This window comes from Talaromyces marneffei, chromosome 6 (genome assembly GCF_009556855.1).
Source record: "Talaromyces marneffei chromosome 6, complete sequence".
Taxonomy (NCBI): Eukaryota; Fungi; Ascomycota; class Eurotiomycetes; order Eurotiales; family Trichocomaceae; genus Talaromyces; species Talaromyces marneffei.
In genome coordinates, this window is record NC_072353.1 from 1,540,275 (window position 1) to 1,553,942 (window position 13,668).

The following is a 13,668-nucleotide window of genomic DNA, read 5'->3' on the forward strand; positions in this document are numbered from 1 at the left end:
ATGTGTTGACATGTATCCATGGATGTTTGACGATCCTTTCGTTACTATAATTCGCACTCCCTCGGAACTCGTCGTTATGTTCCACCAGATGTTCGGCAGTCATCATAGCAGCCTAATCACAGTCACCTAATAGCCAAAGGAGAGATTGGTTCGTTCCAATATTGTACGGAGGTCACCTATATTCAAGAAGTCCAACTCTTATACTCCGTCGGGAAAAGTGTGCTCACAAGTCGTAATACACGGATATGCAGCTGTAAAGGTGAATGCTATTCTCCTTAATGACCTTGATATCTGATAACTACCCAGCTCCAATCCTCCCCCTATTTCTAGAAATACTCAAGCAAACCCGTAACTGAACATTGAAAGGATCCATTAATGTGCGTTATTTCTATCAACCTGAATGAAGATATATCTTATTCCATAACCAAGACCCGCCCCACGGGATTCATTTCATGGATATCTTGCCTAGGAAGGTGCGCGTTTGAACCCCCATGCAGGTGACTCTTTTTGAAGCATCATTCAGATGAATTCAAATGAAAATTTAAGAATTTTGATCATTTTCCAGATGCCCGTATCACCGTTGATAGGATGAGCCTGATTTGTTGAAGCCTCACATCAACAGAGACCAAAGCAATGCTCTTCCAGTTAATGTGATACTGAGCTTCATAACATCGAGTATTATTTAAATCATCTTATATGAACTGAATATCATCTTTTCACACTCTTGTTGTGCTGCAGGTGTTTCATTGTCCAATGAGAAGGGGGATCGAATAGAGTGTGATGGAGTTGCATTCATGGTTTCTATAAATAGCAATTGGGATCGGCCCGACAGCAACCACACAGTCTGATTCGATAAAGAACAGCGACCTGGATGCGACCGACTGTCAAGCACTGGCTCTGTGCTCTTTAAGGTAATGTTTGTGGCGCCGTCATCATGATTGAGGGGTTGCGAATTAGCTTGGAATCCCGTGATCTCCACCTCGATTATGGAGTTCCAGATGCATTTTCCAAACGCTATCTGTGTCTGTGCAGTGTGTGAGAGCTGTCGATAACGACCACCCCGCTTAGTACCGCCTGATACTTCTTAGTCTAAGAATATCGTCGTTATGATGTTCGGATCTACATATCATCCATTTTCGGACGACAATAGCTGGGCCACCCCTCCCGTCTCCGCTAGTACAGGCCTCTCGGTCACAGCGTTTGCTCGATTCGAGTTCGAGGCGGGTAAAGGAAATGAGGGCACAAAGATTTTAATGGTAGAATGGGAAGACGACGATTTCAGTCCTTCGCCACAGGGCTCATGGCATGTCTCCTGGGAAGGTAAAACATCAGTATTACCTGCCGATGAACAGACAAGCGAGAAAACGCGACGCTTCTACTTTTTACTGCCGCCGGGCGTGACTGTCCCTCCTGTCGTGAGTCTAAGCTATGTACCACCACCCAATTCTGCATCTACCATCAAGCAGCCGGATTCAGTCAATATAAATCCGTTGCCTGCCATATTTCCACCAGAACTGGGCGCTACCGCACGCACGGCCGGAAAAAAGGGCGTCCTGCATACAATCTGGGCAAAGAAGAGATTACAAGCGCTGGAGAAGGAAATTCGAGAGGAGTCGCTGATCAATGCTGAGGGGATTGCCTTGCAGATGGCAATACAAGAAAAAGAATGGATAGAAGCGAATTTTGGTGTATCAGTACCGCTATCAGCGATTGACGTGTCTTCACCCTCACCTATCGCCTCATCCAATGCTTTACTACCTTTGACACCTCTCTCACCAATAGCGGGTAGTAGATTGGGTGAAAAGCTCAAAGGTCTTAAGTTGAATACTAGCGAAAGAGATTCCGGAAAGCGAGCAGAAGGTGAGGGATCTATACAAACATGTCACACGGAATAAAAATAGCTAATAGATTTAGACGACGAAGCCTATCGACAGAATGATGATCAAGCTCACCCTCTGTCTCCCCAATCCCCCGATATAGCTGTCTCATCTTTCAGCTCCTTTCACGGTGTCCCTGTAAAAGGTACATCAGATGCTAGGCGCATAGTGGCCCATCATCCTCCATCATTCATTCAAGAAGCGCAAAATAATAGCAATAACATCAGCCTAATGGATCCTTTGACACGATCTACAACTTCCGACTCAGCGGACGATTTATTTGCCAAGGCCTTGAGCCCACGCACGCCGGACCTGCCACTGAGCCCCTTTTCCTTCTCCGCTACTCAGGTTATCGCAGGAGAATAATTCTGGCAGTGATGCGTAAGGGATCTGCAATCTACACATATATAATGGTGTGTGTGTGTGTGTGTTTTAGCATGTTATATACCATCCTCTCGTTTAGCAATATATCATGAGTTTGTTCCTCACAATGGTTTGAAGCTACGGCGTTCTGTCAATGGAGCAGGTACGAGAGATATTCGGACGGTATGAAAGTCTACATCAGAGCATTATGGACTGATCTAAAGAAACATAAGTTTTCAATACTGCGACTCAGACATGTCATGATCATCCTCGTAATCATCGCCATAGCATTGCTTCTTGATTGCCTCCACTAGTGCGCGATCCCCACCGGCAAGTTTGTGAAGATACTGCTCCATAACGCTGATATTGTCTTCCCAAGTTTCTGTTCCCAGCTTCCATATGTTGATTTCCTTGGTCTTTTGCTTGATTTTAGAGGCGCCATTGTCTTCGAAAGCAGTCTTCTGTGCTTGCAACCGCTCGATTTCAGTAATCAGCTCAGCCTTTTGTTCCATTAGAGTCCGTCTTTCTGTCTCAATATCTATAGAGTCACGAGTCCCTTCCTCCTCTTTGGCTTTAACTTGCTTTTTTTGTACTTGGTCTTCAAGTTGTTCAACAGTTTTGGTGAGGCGATTCAAATCCCGAAGTAATCGCTCGTGTACATTTTCACGCTCACGTTTCTCATCACTAGGAAAGCTCCAGTACCAGTTGTTGCTGCCAATCTTTTCCATGCGTATTTTGTTCTCGTTCAACAAGCCAATGATGAAATCCTTGACCTGGATACCGTTGATACTAGCCACAGATGGTAGCATCTTCTCCAAGTCTTTGAGTGTGTGACAAGTAGAAGTTGAGCGTATGTGATCGAGTATCATTTTTTGTTTCACTTCAGGCGGAACCGCCTTGCTTCGAGGAGGCTGTGCTAGGTTATCAGTAAGCCATGCAACCTTAAGAAGTGATAGATAGATCAACCATTTTCTCCAAGAAACCACGTAGAATGAGTAATATGTGGGACCTGGTGCGGAAGATGTTGTTTCTGAAAGATGTAGTTGTACTATGGAGCAAGAGTTGATTGATATAGGAAGAAGGACTGATGGTTGAGCTTTGCTGAGGTCGCTTGCGGCAAGAGCAAAATAGGAAGGTGCGACCTACGAGCCATGGCGGGCAACTGCCTCACCACATGACGACAACCTCATATCTGAACCAACGGCATCTTATTCGTCCTACTCTTCAAAAACATGATGAATCTCAGTCATCGCTGATGTACACTGCATCGACCCTATGCTCCGTCTCGGTGTCTGTCGGCCCTGCAGCTGATTTATCAAGACGTGGCTTTTTATTCTTTCCCCTCTTTCGAGAAGAACTAGATTCCTCTTCAGTCCCAGACATATGTTTGGGTGTGTCTCTGCTCATGACTGAAGCTGATCGCTTTCTGTTCGTCTTTCCGCTGTAGGCACTGCTAGTGATACTCGCGTCGCTAGCATAGTGACCAGAATCGTAGTTGTCACCATCCTCACGTTCCACTAATACCATATCACCAGTCTCTCCTAGCAATTCGTTTCCCAGCTCTTCCAATAATATGCCCATTGCGATGAGAGCAGACCCATTCATACTGGAGAAATGTTCCGTTCGACGACTGTCACCAGTGTTCGCATAGAAATGACCCGCATAAGACTGAACAGATTCAAGGATGTCGGATTCAGGAAGATGAACGTGGTCCAGGGATTCGTCATCAATCCAATCATCAAAATCATCACCTCCCAAGCGAGACAAGATATCATTCGATGATCGAACAGCGCGGCTAGCGGACACATTACGCCTCCATCGAGACGTAGTCGAGTGGGAGATGAACCGTTGTCGATTGACTCTACCTGATATCATTAGTGCGATAAATCCATCATCATGTTCATTATGGTCACCTACCCGCAACAGCATCATACACAGTCAAACGCCTTTTGCGATGCGAGCCTCTCGGTTCTTCATCGGTGCTCTCATCGATTGATTGAGTTCTTGAAACGTCTCTGGACTGGCTAGGTTTCATTTTGCTCGACTGTGGCATGCTGACATGCTGACATGGTCACTAGTTTGGTTGTACGAACGGTGACAATTTTTCTCTCATTGCATCTCTCACGATGATAAATGTCTTATCGGCAGGACGCGACTCCGATAAGAATACGCGATAGCAGCGGCTCGGATTTACTTTCATCCGATATCAGCAACTAACCCGTGTTGCTTACAGCCTTAGATGATATATCATCGTTAAAATACCATTACAGATGTTGAATAATATACATACATCTGATGTATGAATTCCTTTCTGCTGAACAGGGCCCAGGGGTCCATAGAAACCCGGCAATTTCATATAGCTCAAACATCTCGTCTGATACAGCTCCTTGAGCCATCGCCAGGAATCCAGTTTAGAAGCCGTAAGGGTGCCCATGAAGACGAGAACTCTACATCGCAAAATACATACGATGACAATTTGGCGCATAAAGGGGGCGTGAATGTTCTTGCAATTGACAGGAATTATGGACGATAGTAGGCGATAGTTTTATGGAGCATGCTGTATCGCCTAGCTGACTGGCTTGTTATATAATAGTCTGGTGTCGGGGGGTGCTGACCCTTCCATTCGTTTATGGGACCTTGACGACAGGGGCGCAGAGCTTCTGTATCTTTACAAACCCAAGGCTTGGGTTGATAGGTAGATAATCTCTCTGTAGCCACTTTCCGGTCTGCTAACTTTTCGAAGAGCCCGCCATGAGCTTGCTCACACCCATTCGCTAACATCAATATCCATTTACCCGTTTGATCCCACTCCATCGACTGTTCTAACAACATCTCGCGACAACACGTTGAAGTTGTCAGCTATCGGAAATGCTGAGATTACGCCCGCACATACCTTCAATCTACATGCTACGCCATATTGTCATTCACTTTCATCGCATTCAGCTTCAACGCTTTTGATTGCAGCTGGTACGTCCGAAAGGACGATTCGTCTTCTCGACTTGCGGAGTGGACTGGCAACTCATACACTTCTCGGCCATGACTCGGCTGTGTTATCCTTGGAATGGGCTCCTCACCGCCCATATATTCTTGCGTCAGCCTCAACAGATAATCGAGCTATTATATTCGACATTCGCAAAGCAGGTACAAGCTCCGCCATTGGGTCCTTAGATATGGATAATACAGCAGGGGTGTCTGCACAAAGCTGGACTTCAGGTTCTGTTGCGAAGTACCACGCTTTCACTCGCCATGGACGTGCTCATAACGGTGCATTGACTGGGGTCAGGTGGACTTCGAACGGTAGCCATTTAATCACTGCTGGCCAAGACTCACGTCTTCGGGTGTGGGATGCAACAACGGGGGCTAATACACTCGTTCATTTCGGTCCTCGGCTTCGAAATGATGCGTCCACACATCTTACAGAGAGAGCGCCGCTCATCTTGCCGAGTAGTCTCGTTGAGTCTGGGCACGAGATTCTACTATGGCCGAATTTCAACGATCAAGAGGACCGTGGCGAAATCTTGATGTTCGAGATACGGGATGGGACATTTATCAAGACACTGAAAGTTCCAGGACTCATGTCAACTACACGCAAACAACGGATGGGTAAAACAAGCGCGCTAAGCGCTGGAAGGATTAATGGCTTAGCCTGGCGAGGCAATGGAGGATCTGGAGAAGGTCTAGAATTGTTCTCTGCTCATGGTGATGGTACTATCAGAACGTGGGCGTCTCGTGTACCCGAGGGCGAGCCAGACACAGAAGGCCATGACGAACTGGACACAAGGAAACGTAAACGAGATGTTCTTGAGGAGATCTACGAAGGTCTCACTGGCTCATCTGTGACATTTACGTAAACCCAAGGTTATGAATCGTGATTGTGCAAATGAGTATCGCATTTGACATTCACGAAATAGCAACATATATTTATAAATACACCAGAGGCATTTTATAGCCATATACGACTTCGAGATATCCTCCATTCCAGTGTCAGAAATTTAAGCTCTCTGCTCGGGCTCTGCAACAGCCTGTGCCCCATCAGGATCCTCGCCAACTAGCTTATCGAACGCGCCGCGATTTTTCACAGCATGCTTGAGGGTACGGTCATGACCCTTGGCACCAGGATCATTGACTTGGAAGTGTAGATTCTCGGTCTCGATCTCCGCCGACAGAGAATCACCAGTCCCAGTCATTACTTCACCAGTCTGGCCTACATCACGAGCGCTTCGTGGCATATCGGTGGCATTATCGGCGGCAGAAGCGACGTTGGGCTGGGCAAGCCCATGGTAGCTGAATCGATGGCTTTCACCTTGCTGATCTGGGCGTGCCTTTGATGGAATTGTATTCTGGAGACCGGCATCATTAGGAATAGTCGTTCCAGTCGGAGCCATCTCTGAAAGAGTGCCACCACGGTGAGAATCGTTTCCAGACATTTTTGGTTTGAATCGATGCGTAGCTCGGGGTATTGGCGATTGTATGTAATCTAGTTGAAGACAAACTTCAGAGAGGTGGAAGGGCAAAATTATGAAAACAAAATATGTTCCAGCTGTTCGCCATCGCTACAGTAGTCCTTATATCATTTTGCTGTGTACCCTGACATCAGACATGATGGTGATATGACATCACATGATCAGTAAATTCTACAGGCATTTGCTACCTACACGTTTTTTTCTCTCTCGATAATTACTACGAATTTCAGATCGAGTAGTCGAGGCGTTGGGAACGATATCCGTTACTGTAAGTAACAGTGTATAAGGATGCTTCCGTTCATGGGCCACACCCACCGCCTCAGCATTTCAAAGAATGGCCTGTAATACAGACTAACCACCTAGTCAATCTTGAAAAGCTTTGAAAAAAATAAATGTCTGATAAATACTAGAGACAATAGATAATGAACATCGAATTTGCATCTGTACAAACGTAAATGAACACGACTCCTGTTCTGATGCAAAAAAAAACCCACAATGCCAATGCCCATGTCTATATAAAAAGGGCTATCTTTTGATCACCCCTTGAAATATTTAACGCCAAGAACCTGAAATATCGAGCTAAATGTCAACAGCAGTGGTATCGTCGTAATACAAAAAAATATGTTCAACCGTCAAAACAAAAGAGCACAGAGATTGATTTCATTATGTGCAGTGGACACCGGATTAGCGCTGATAAGAAGGAAGAGACTCATCAGTCTCTGGATGCAAGTTGCTAAGCTCGTCTTCTTCTTCTAATATCGGCGCTGTAGGGGCCATATTGGGTCCTGAAGTCATGGTGCGGTCGATATGTTGACTAGACGACGGCGCGCTTGCTTCCTCCATCAATCGGCGCCTTTCAAGCTCATGTTTATCGTCCGTATGCTCATAATCGGGAATGCTAGGTAATCGGCTATGACTAGGTCCAGGCACAACAGTATCAACAGATATAGTAGATGATGGCGCTATATCTACAGGGCCACTGTCAGAAAAGGCGTGATGATCAAAGGTATGATTGTCCTCAGAAATGTCAGGCGCTGTGGGTGCAGAACCTGCATTAGGGGATCCAACGCTTGATTCCCCAGGGGGCCGACTAGGTAGTAACATGGCTTCAGCTCGTTGTAGTCGCGACTTCTCGTCCTCTGGTTCTTGCGTGTCGAGGCCGTTTCTGAGTTCTTCCGGAGGACCGTAGTGCTGATCCTCTGAAGGGGGATGATCAGGCCAATAAGATCCTTCTTCATAGTCATAATATCCGTCTTCTGCGTAATAGTCGCCTTCATTGTAATGATCTTCCCCATTCACGTTCCCGTCAGTAAAATCAGTATAATCAATATCGTGATCGACGTTCTGACCAGCTGGTTGTAATGTATTGGTAGCATCGGCGGTGACTGATAAGGTTTCGTCTGTGTTTTGCTGTGGCTTCCGACTAGAATCCCTTGTTCCAACCACAACCTCAAACATCATGGCTACTACGCCCTTTTCACGACGAATAGAGTCAGTATCTAAGATATTAGTAGACCAGTTTGATGTTCCTGGACCACCGATCTGTTGACCTGGAACAGTGATGACATGGCCGCCAGGGGAGAAATTACCACCTGAAGTCCCCATGTTCAACCACGGTAAAAATCGGTCTTGGGCAGTCAACTTTCCACGAAGGTCAATAACTGCCTCAACATAATATCTAAAGCTGATCATTGCTCCTGGAACGCGGGTGATAGTGGGAAATGCATCCTCAGGAATTCGGATTGTAGTTTTGACCGTTGCGGTCATTGTGATAGGGTCGATGATCACAGGGGCAAACGTTTGAAAGAGGTCCTTGCGGAAAACGCTGTTACTCCTGCTCGTTCCAAGAGAAAGACCACTTAGTCCTGTTCTTGACTTTGGTATGAAGTCCTCATAGACTTTCTTGCCTTCGGCGTCTGAAGGCCCAAGTGGTATGGCGGGGTGTATGTCAATGCGGCCTTGTCGATATAGAGTTATGATGATACCATGAGGACTTCGGATTTGACGATTGTGATTAATCATAATTCGTACTGGAATAGTGTCACCAGGTAACGCTCCCGACCTTTGCAATTCAGCCGTGGCGGTTATGGTTTTCTCTGCCAGAGATGTTGATATACTTCGCGCTTCGCTACTTCGTATACTAGCCGTTCTTTGAGGGTCGTGAACAATCCGAAAGCTCTGACTACTCGTACTTCGACGACTAGAGCCACTGATTTCACTTGGTGCTGGGCTTAATGGAGGCATCGTATCCTGCACGCCGAGTGTCGATGAAGCAAATTCCTGGGTCTGCTCGCCAACAGAGCCCTTTTGCTTGATTCGCCCCTTCGACTTCTTCGAAACTGGCTCTAACGACACAACTCGAGGCTTTGGTGCAGGAAAATTTGCAATGTCAATGTCTTCGAGAACAGTAATGCGACGATGACAGGAAATCGTAGGACTGATCGTAATTGGGCGAGTCAATGTCGCGGTAATTGTGTACGAAATAGTCCCGCGCTCAAACTGTTTGAAAAAGTGTCAGATAGAAAGATCAGCCGCTGAAGACGGGGTAGGTTTTCATACATTAAGGCTGCTTGGCAGCTTGTATGGGGGAAGTTGCAATTCAAACTTGAACTTGTATATCCCTTCCTTGAGGCGTCCGTCCCCACAAAGCACCAACTCATCCTCAAACAAGGTTGCGAGGCCATTTCCCATATACTCCCCAGGTCTTCTTCCACGACCAGGACCCACAAATCCAATGTCTGGACCGATTTCCCCAGGAGTAACAGTCGCTTTGAACACTTTCACATAGCCATGAAGACAGACGACAAGGTGGGTTATCCGGATCGGCTTAATGACAGTAAGGACTACAGTGCCCTTAATAACATCGCCGGGGAAATATGCCCTCCAAGGGTCGTCTGGTTGAACATAAAATTCTGAGATATTTCTCTTTCGATTATGGAAGCGCGTCGCCAATTTATTCACCCACCCGTTTCGCGGGGACGAAGGGTCTGCACCCGACAAGGGTTCGGCGGACATGGCCCTTGACAGTGATCCATACAATAAACGTGATTATATCTTTCGCGTGTCGTGTCAGAATATCACTCGCGCCGGAGTGACCGTTTCCTTCAGGAAGGCATCCAGCGCTGGGAGTGGTCGCAAGACTTGTAGGCTTTTGAGTCGAACTTCCGTTCAAACGATTTTAGACTTCATCCAATGTTCGCTAGCGGATCTTGATATGAGACGAAAAGACACGACAAGAGGGGCAGCATACAACGGAACTGAGTCGGGCAGCGACGCGAAACGAAGGACGAGGGATTTTTAGAGTTGTCTTTGGAGTTTCATGATCTTGGACGCGACGACGATCGGGTGAGAGGAACGGCTGGTACGAGGCGGATGCGCGTGCGAAGAGGCTAAATAGAACTCTGTGTATGTATACCGTGTCTGCAGGACGTAGGACTGAATGAAGTTGCCTCGTGAATAGCCAAGACCCAAGCTGTGAATGGGGCGGGGAATGTTGAGAGGTACACGCGGCAGGGTCCTGTTGGAGTCACCAACCCAACGAAGGAACGATGGGAGTTGAAGATATGGTCATATAGTTCTATGTTGGCTTGCTTCCAAGAAGAAAGAAAAACTTGGAGAGGATTCAAGAGGTGAACAGGGAGACAGAATGAGTGTATTTCGGAAGGGAAGAGAGATGCTGGAGAGATGGATCGGGCAGGTGAACAAAGCGGCAAGCACCGACCGCCCGGGAGAGTGGCAGATCAAGCTTTTTGGCGGGCCTTGGACTCCCCAATGATCTCTCACTTCCTCCTGGGATGTCCGTCTTGGCCGCCGCACACTTCGTTGGCTATGTTAATTACGGGGCTACTAGCTGGCAATTAGTTACTCCGATTCAAGTGCGTGAGCAAGTATCGGATGAGACCCTTTGAAGGCCCGGTGCGGTGACAGAGTCGAGACGTCCTAAGCATTTATGTAGTCAGATATTCATAACTACGATTCGGGATTCCTTGTCAGACCGATCATAATCCGACAAGTCTCCTTCTTATCTACATGCTTAAGAAGAGATCAAACATGCCGGATTCACTTTGATCTCACTTGTAATGACTCAGCTGATTCGAGGACGATATTTCAGACGGCAAGTCGCCGCTCGGTCAACAAATCTTTACCCCCACCAGTTCTCAATGCGCAAAACCGAGGTCTTCCATTCAAGGTGTGTTCCGAGCTAGGCAAATCAAGCCACATTCGTCTCGAATCACCCGTTCGGCAACCTGTCGTGCTTTGCGGCATAAAATTCGCAGATGGCAGATGCATGTGAGATACGTGCACAGTTGGAATTAGGCAGGTGCCAACGCCTCTCCATACGTTTACAACCTCTCAAGGTCTGCTTGGTGCCGTCCAAGGGCGTGATTAGCGTGATGCCGCGTCATCTGCTCCACCAACGAACGTCTTTGATGGGCAGAAGAGATACTGCCATCCGCGACCGATATAGTAACGACTTGCCTACGAAGTCCGTTCTCTCGGATGACCTCTTTCTGTGTCCGCTTCGTGATGGTTGCTATTGTGTCCCGACATGTCACTGCAAGTCTATCAATCATTCAAGTATTAGAGACTGCATTTCTCAGTCTCCTTTCAACCTATACATTTTGAGTAGAAAATGGCCGCAACAATGACATCTGCGTTGGCCGCATCGAAAAAGACAACGTGAGGCTGATACTGAGACCGCACTCTCGAAACTCAAATAATAGCAGACATCTTGAAAAACTCATGGACAATGGGCGTGTACTAGCCTCCGTTGAAACCAGAAGCTCAGTACCCTTGCAAGCCTCTGTTTTGGGTGCTTGTGGTTCGTGTACCAAAGCTCACAAGTTGCAAAAAGCAGGTGCTTTATTACACGAATCTCGATCGCTGATGCCTGTCTGCATGGCAGCAATAGCCACAGATCAATGGACTGTCAGCAGCTACGTAGCTTCTAGCGAAACTCTGTAGCACGCGATACATGTAGCTTCGGGGGAAAAGGACACTCGTTGTTTGCGACATGTGCAATTTAAACTAAGCGAATACTGCCACTCTATCTCGTGGCCTCAGGCAACAACAGTGAAAGCGGCTTAGTGCCGAATTGTCAGATAAAAGCCGCAACACGTGATTGGCTGGTGATATCTCTGGTGCCTTATCTAACTCTTGGCTCTTCCAGCTCGCTACAGCTCCACAGGAGCACATCCCCCGACCATATCTTCGAAACACATTGCACGATTGTTTTCCTTGTTCTCTTCTGACACCAAGGATTACTATTCGGAAACGTTCTTCCCACAACCCTCAGTGATCTACATCTCCATCCGCCTCATCATGGCTTTCAAGAGTGGGTCATTCGCGACCTTCCTCATCGTCGGCCGTAAGTGTTCTATCATCCAAACATCGTGAACTCCTTTCTCTTATTTTCAATCCACTATAACAATCGTCGACTAACTCAATCTGATGTTCCATAGCGGTATGTTTCTTTCTCGGAATAGTCTTCTCTCTGTTCCCCTACGATTACCCATTGCTATGGGCCGGTGAACCTACTCCCCCGTCGCACTATGATTATCTTGAAGCGCACCTCCGCTTTCTACACGCATCGCCACCTCTGATCCCGCGCATTCTGCACATCGTCATCTTCGTCGGATTCGCGGGAATGCTTGCCAAATTGTACAAGCCCTCTGAGTCCAACATGCTCTTTGACGGCGCCAGCTTGGTCCTATACGTCTGCGGTGTTACTGTCTACATTGCCAACATTGTCAAGGGTCTCCGCCTCGTGAGCGGCGGTATCTATGGTGCGGAACTGGCTGGAAATGAAGAGGACGCCGAGCAAGTCCTCGGCCGCGAGGACAGTCTCAAAGTACTGGCGGCCAGCAACACCATCCTTGCCCTCATCCTAGTTGGTGTCCTAATTCTCCAAGCTGGTCAGTGGTATGCGGAGAAGAAAGACCAGCAAGAGTTTGAAAAACTCAACCAGAAGAGCTCAGAGAGCTCGTCCAAGAAGGAACGCCCCGAGTCCCCTGTCGCTACTCGAGGAACAAGTCGGCAAGGCAGCAAGAAGAGGCAGTGAGTGAGGTTGATTAAATGACTGTCTATCATCATTTTCTTTCTTATGACCTGGCCCGAGTTTGGGTATTTTATATTTGATATATTGTGATGGAAAAGTAATTTGCTTGATTGATAAATCGGCATAATTATGTTGCTTATGGGGGGTTTTTTTTTGAATTTGGTTAATTGTGTACAAATAGAGACTACGTAGAAACGTGAGGGGTATACATTATTGTTATCTGCACTTCTTCATCTTTTCTTCTATCAAGCAGCTTCAATGCATAACCGCGCGGATGGATCAATCAACACACAGCCGCCAGCCTCATGCATAGTAATATACGTACGTACCATCTTGGAAGGAAGCGAATCGCTGTACTATAGTAGACGGCACAGAATCCTTTTTCAACCGTCCAAAAAGGCTGAATTGATAGGCTTACACATCTCTATTTCACAGTAAGTATGTCAACCGCCCCAGCGGCCATAACCCGTCACCTGGGCGGGTTGGCGGTTATGTATACAGATCTAGCAACGTGCTCTATATCATCGAGGCGGCTGCTCATTACCTAGTCGAATACGATATGAAGGTGTCAATGCTCTTGACCCGCCAGCCTGGGTCTCGAAGTTTGGGACTGATGCAATGCAAGCACGCCCCTGACTCGTAGAATATTCTTCCTGGAAAAGAATCAAAAGGAAAGAAAAGGTACTACTAACTAGGTACAAGTACGTATATACAGACATGCATGGGTACATGAGCGACAACACCCATGAATGGCGACTTACGTACTCCGCTTCGGCCTTCAGGCCCCTAGGAAGGTAGCCAAGCGCCAAAACCTGCTAATACAGCGCAAGGCAGGCGCTTATATCAGACCTTGATACCTAGGTGGTGCATAAGGGGGCTTGGTGCAATATAATTTCATTGGTCTACA

The 13,668-nt window shown here is 47.1% G+C and overlaps 7 protein-coding genes across 7 annotated transcripts; 3 read left to right on the forward strand and 4 right to left on the reverse strand.

Moving 5' to 3' along the window:
- Positions 1-1,106: 1,106 nt before the first annotated feature.
- EYB26_008066 (uncharacterized protein) lies at positions 1,107-2,243 on the forward strand (the record flags this gene model as incomplete). Its single annotated transcript, XM_054267325.1, has 2 exons — positions 1,107-1,860; positions 1,915-2,243. The coding sequence occupies 2 exons, from the start codon at positions 1,107-1,109 to the stop codon at positions 2,241-2,243; spliced, it is 1,083 nt and encodes a 360-aa protein (XP_054123300.1).
- A 233-nt stretch (positions 2,244-2,476) lies between these two features.
- Positions 2,477-3,209, reverse strand: EYB26_008067 (uncharacterized protein; the record flags this gene model as incomplete). The annotated part of the gene is made up of 2 exons (XM_054267326.1): positions 2,477-3,151; positions 3,207-3,209. 2 exons carry the CDS (start codon positions 3,207-3,209, stop codon positions 2,477-2,479), a joined length of 678 nt encoding a protein of 225 aa, XP_054123301.1.
- Positions 3,210-3,482: 273 nt separating this feature from the next.
- Positions 3,483-4,275, reverse strand: EYB26_008068 (uncharacterized protein; the record flags this gene model as incomplete). The annotated part of the gene is made up of 2 exons (XM_054267327.1): positions 3,483-4,101; positions 4,154-4,275. 2 exons carry the CDS (start codon positions 4,273-4,275, stop codon positions 3,483-3,485), a joined length of 741 nt encoding a protein of 246 aa, XP_054123302.1.
- A 260-nt stretch (positions 4,276-4,535) lies between these two features.
- EYB26_008069 (uncharacterized protein) lies at positions 4,536-6,091 on the forward strand (the record flags this gene model as incomplete). The annotated part of the gene is made up of 4 exons (XM_054267328.1): positions 4,536-4,571; positions 4,624-4,772; positions 4,834-4,935; positions 4,984-6,091. 4 exons carry the CDS (start codon positions 4,536-4,538, stop codon positions 6,089-6,091), a joined length of 1,395 nt encoding a protein of 464 aa, XP_054123303.1.
- A 141-nt stretch (positions 6,092-6,232) lies between these two features.
- On the reverse strand, positions 6,233-6,667 carry EYB26_008070 (uncharacterized protein; the record flags this gene model as incomplete). Its single annotated transcript, XM_054267329.1, has 1 exon — positions 6,233-6,667. One exon carries the CDS (start codon positions 6,665-6,667, stop codon positions 6,233-6,235), a length of 435 nt encoding a protein of 144 aa, XP_054123304.1.
- Positions 6,668-7,387: 720 nt separating this feature from the next.
- Positions 7,388-9,718, reverse strand: EYB26_008071 (uncharacterized protein; the record flags this gene model as incomplete). The annotated part of the gene is made up of 2 exons (XM_054267330.1): positions 7,388-9,202; positions 9,263-9,718. 2 exons carry the CDS (start codon positions 9,716-9,718, stop codon positions 7,388-7,390), a joined length of 2,271 nt encoding a protein of 756 aa, XP_054123305.1.
- Positions 9,719-12,025: 2,307 nt separating this feature from the next.
- EYB26_008072 (uncharacterized protein) lies at positions 12,026-12,764 on the forward strand (the record flags this gene model as incomplete). The annotated part of the gene is made up of 2 exons (XM_054267331.1): positions 12,026-12,071; positions 12,166-12,764. 2 exons carry the CDS (start codon positions 12,026-12,028, stop codon positions 12,762-12,764), a joined length of 645 nt encoding a protein of 214 aa, XP_054123306.1.
- Between the last annotated feature and the right edge of the window lie 904 nt (positions 12,765-13,668).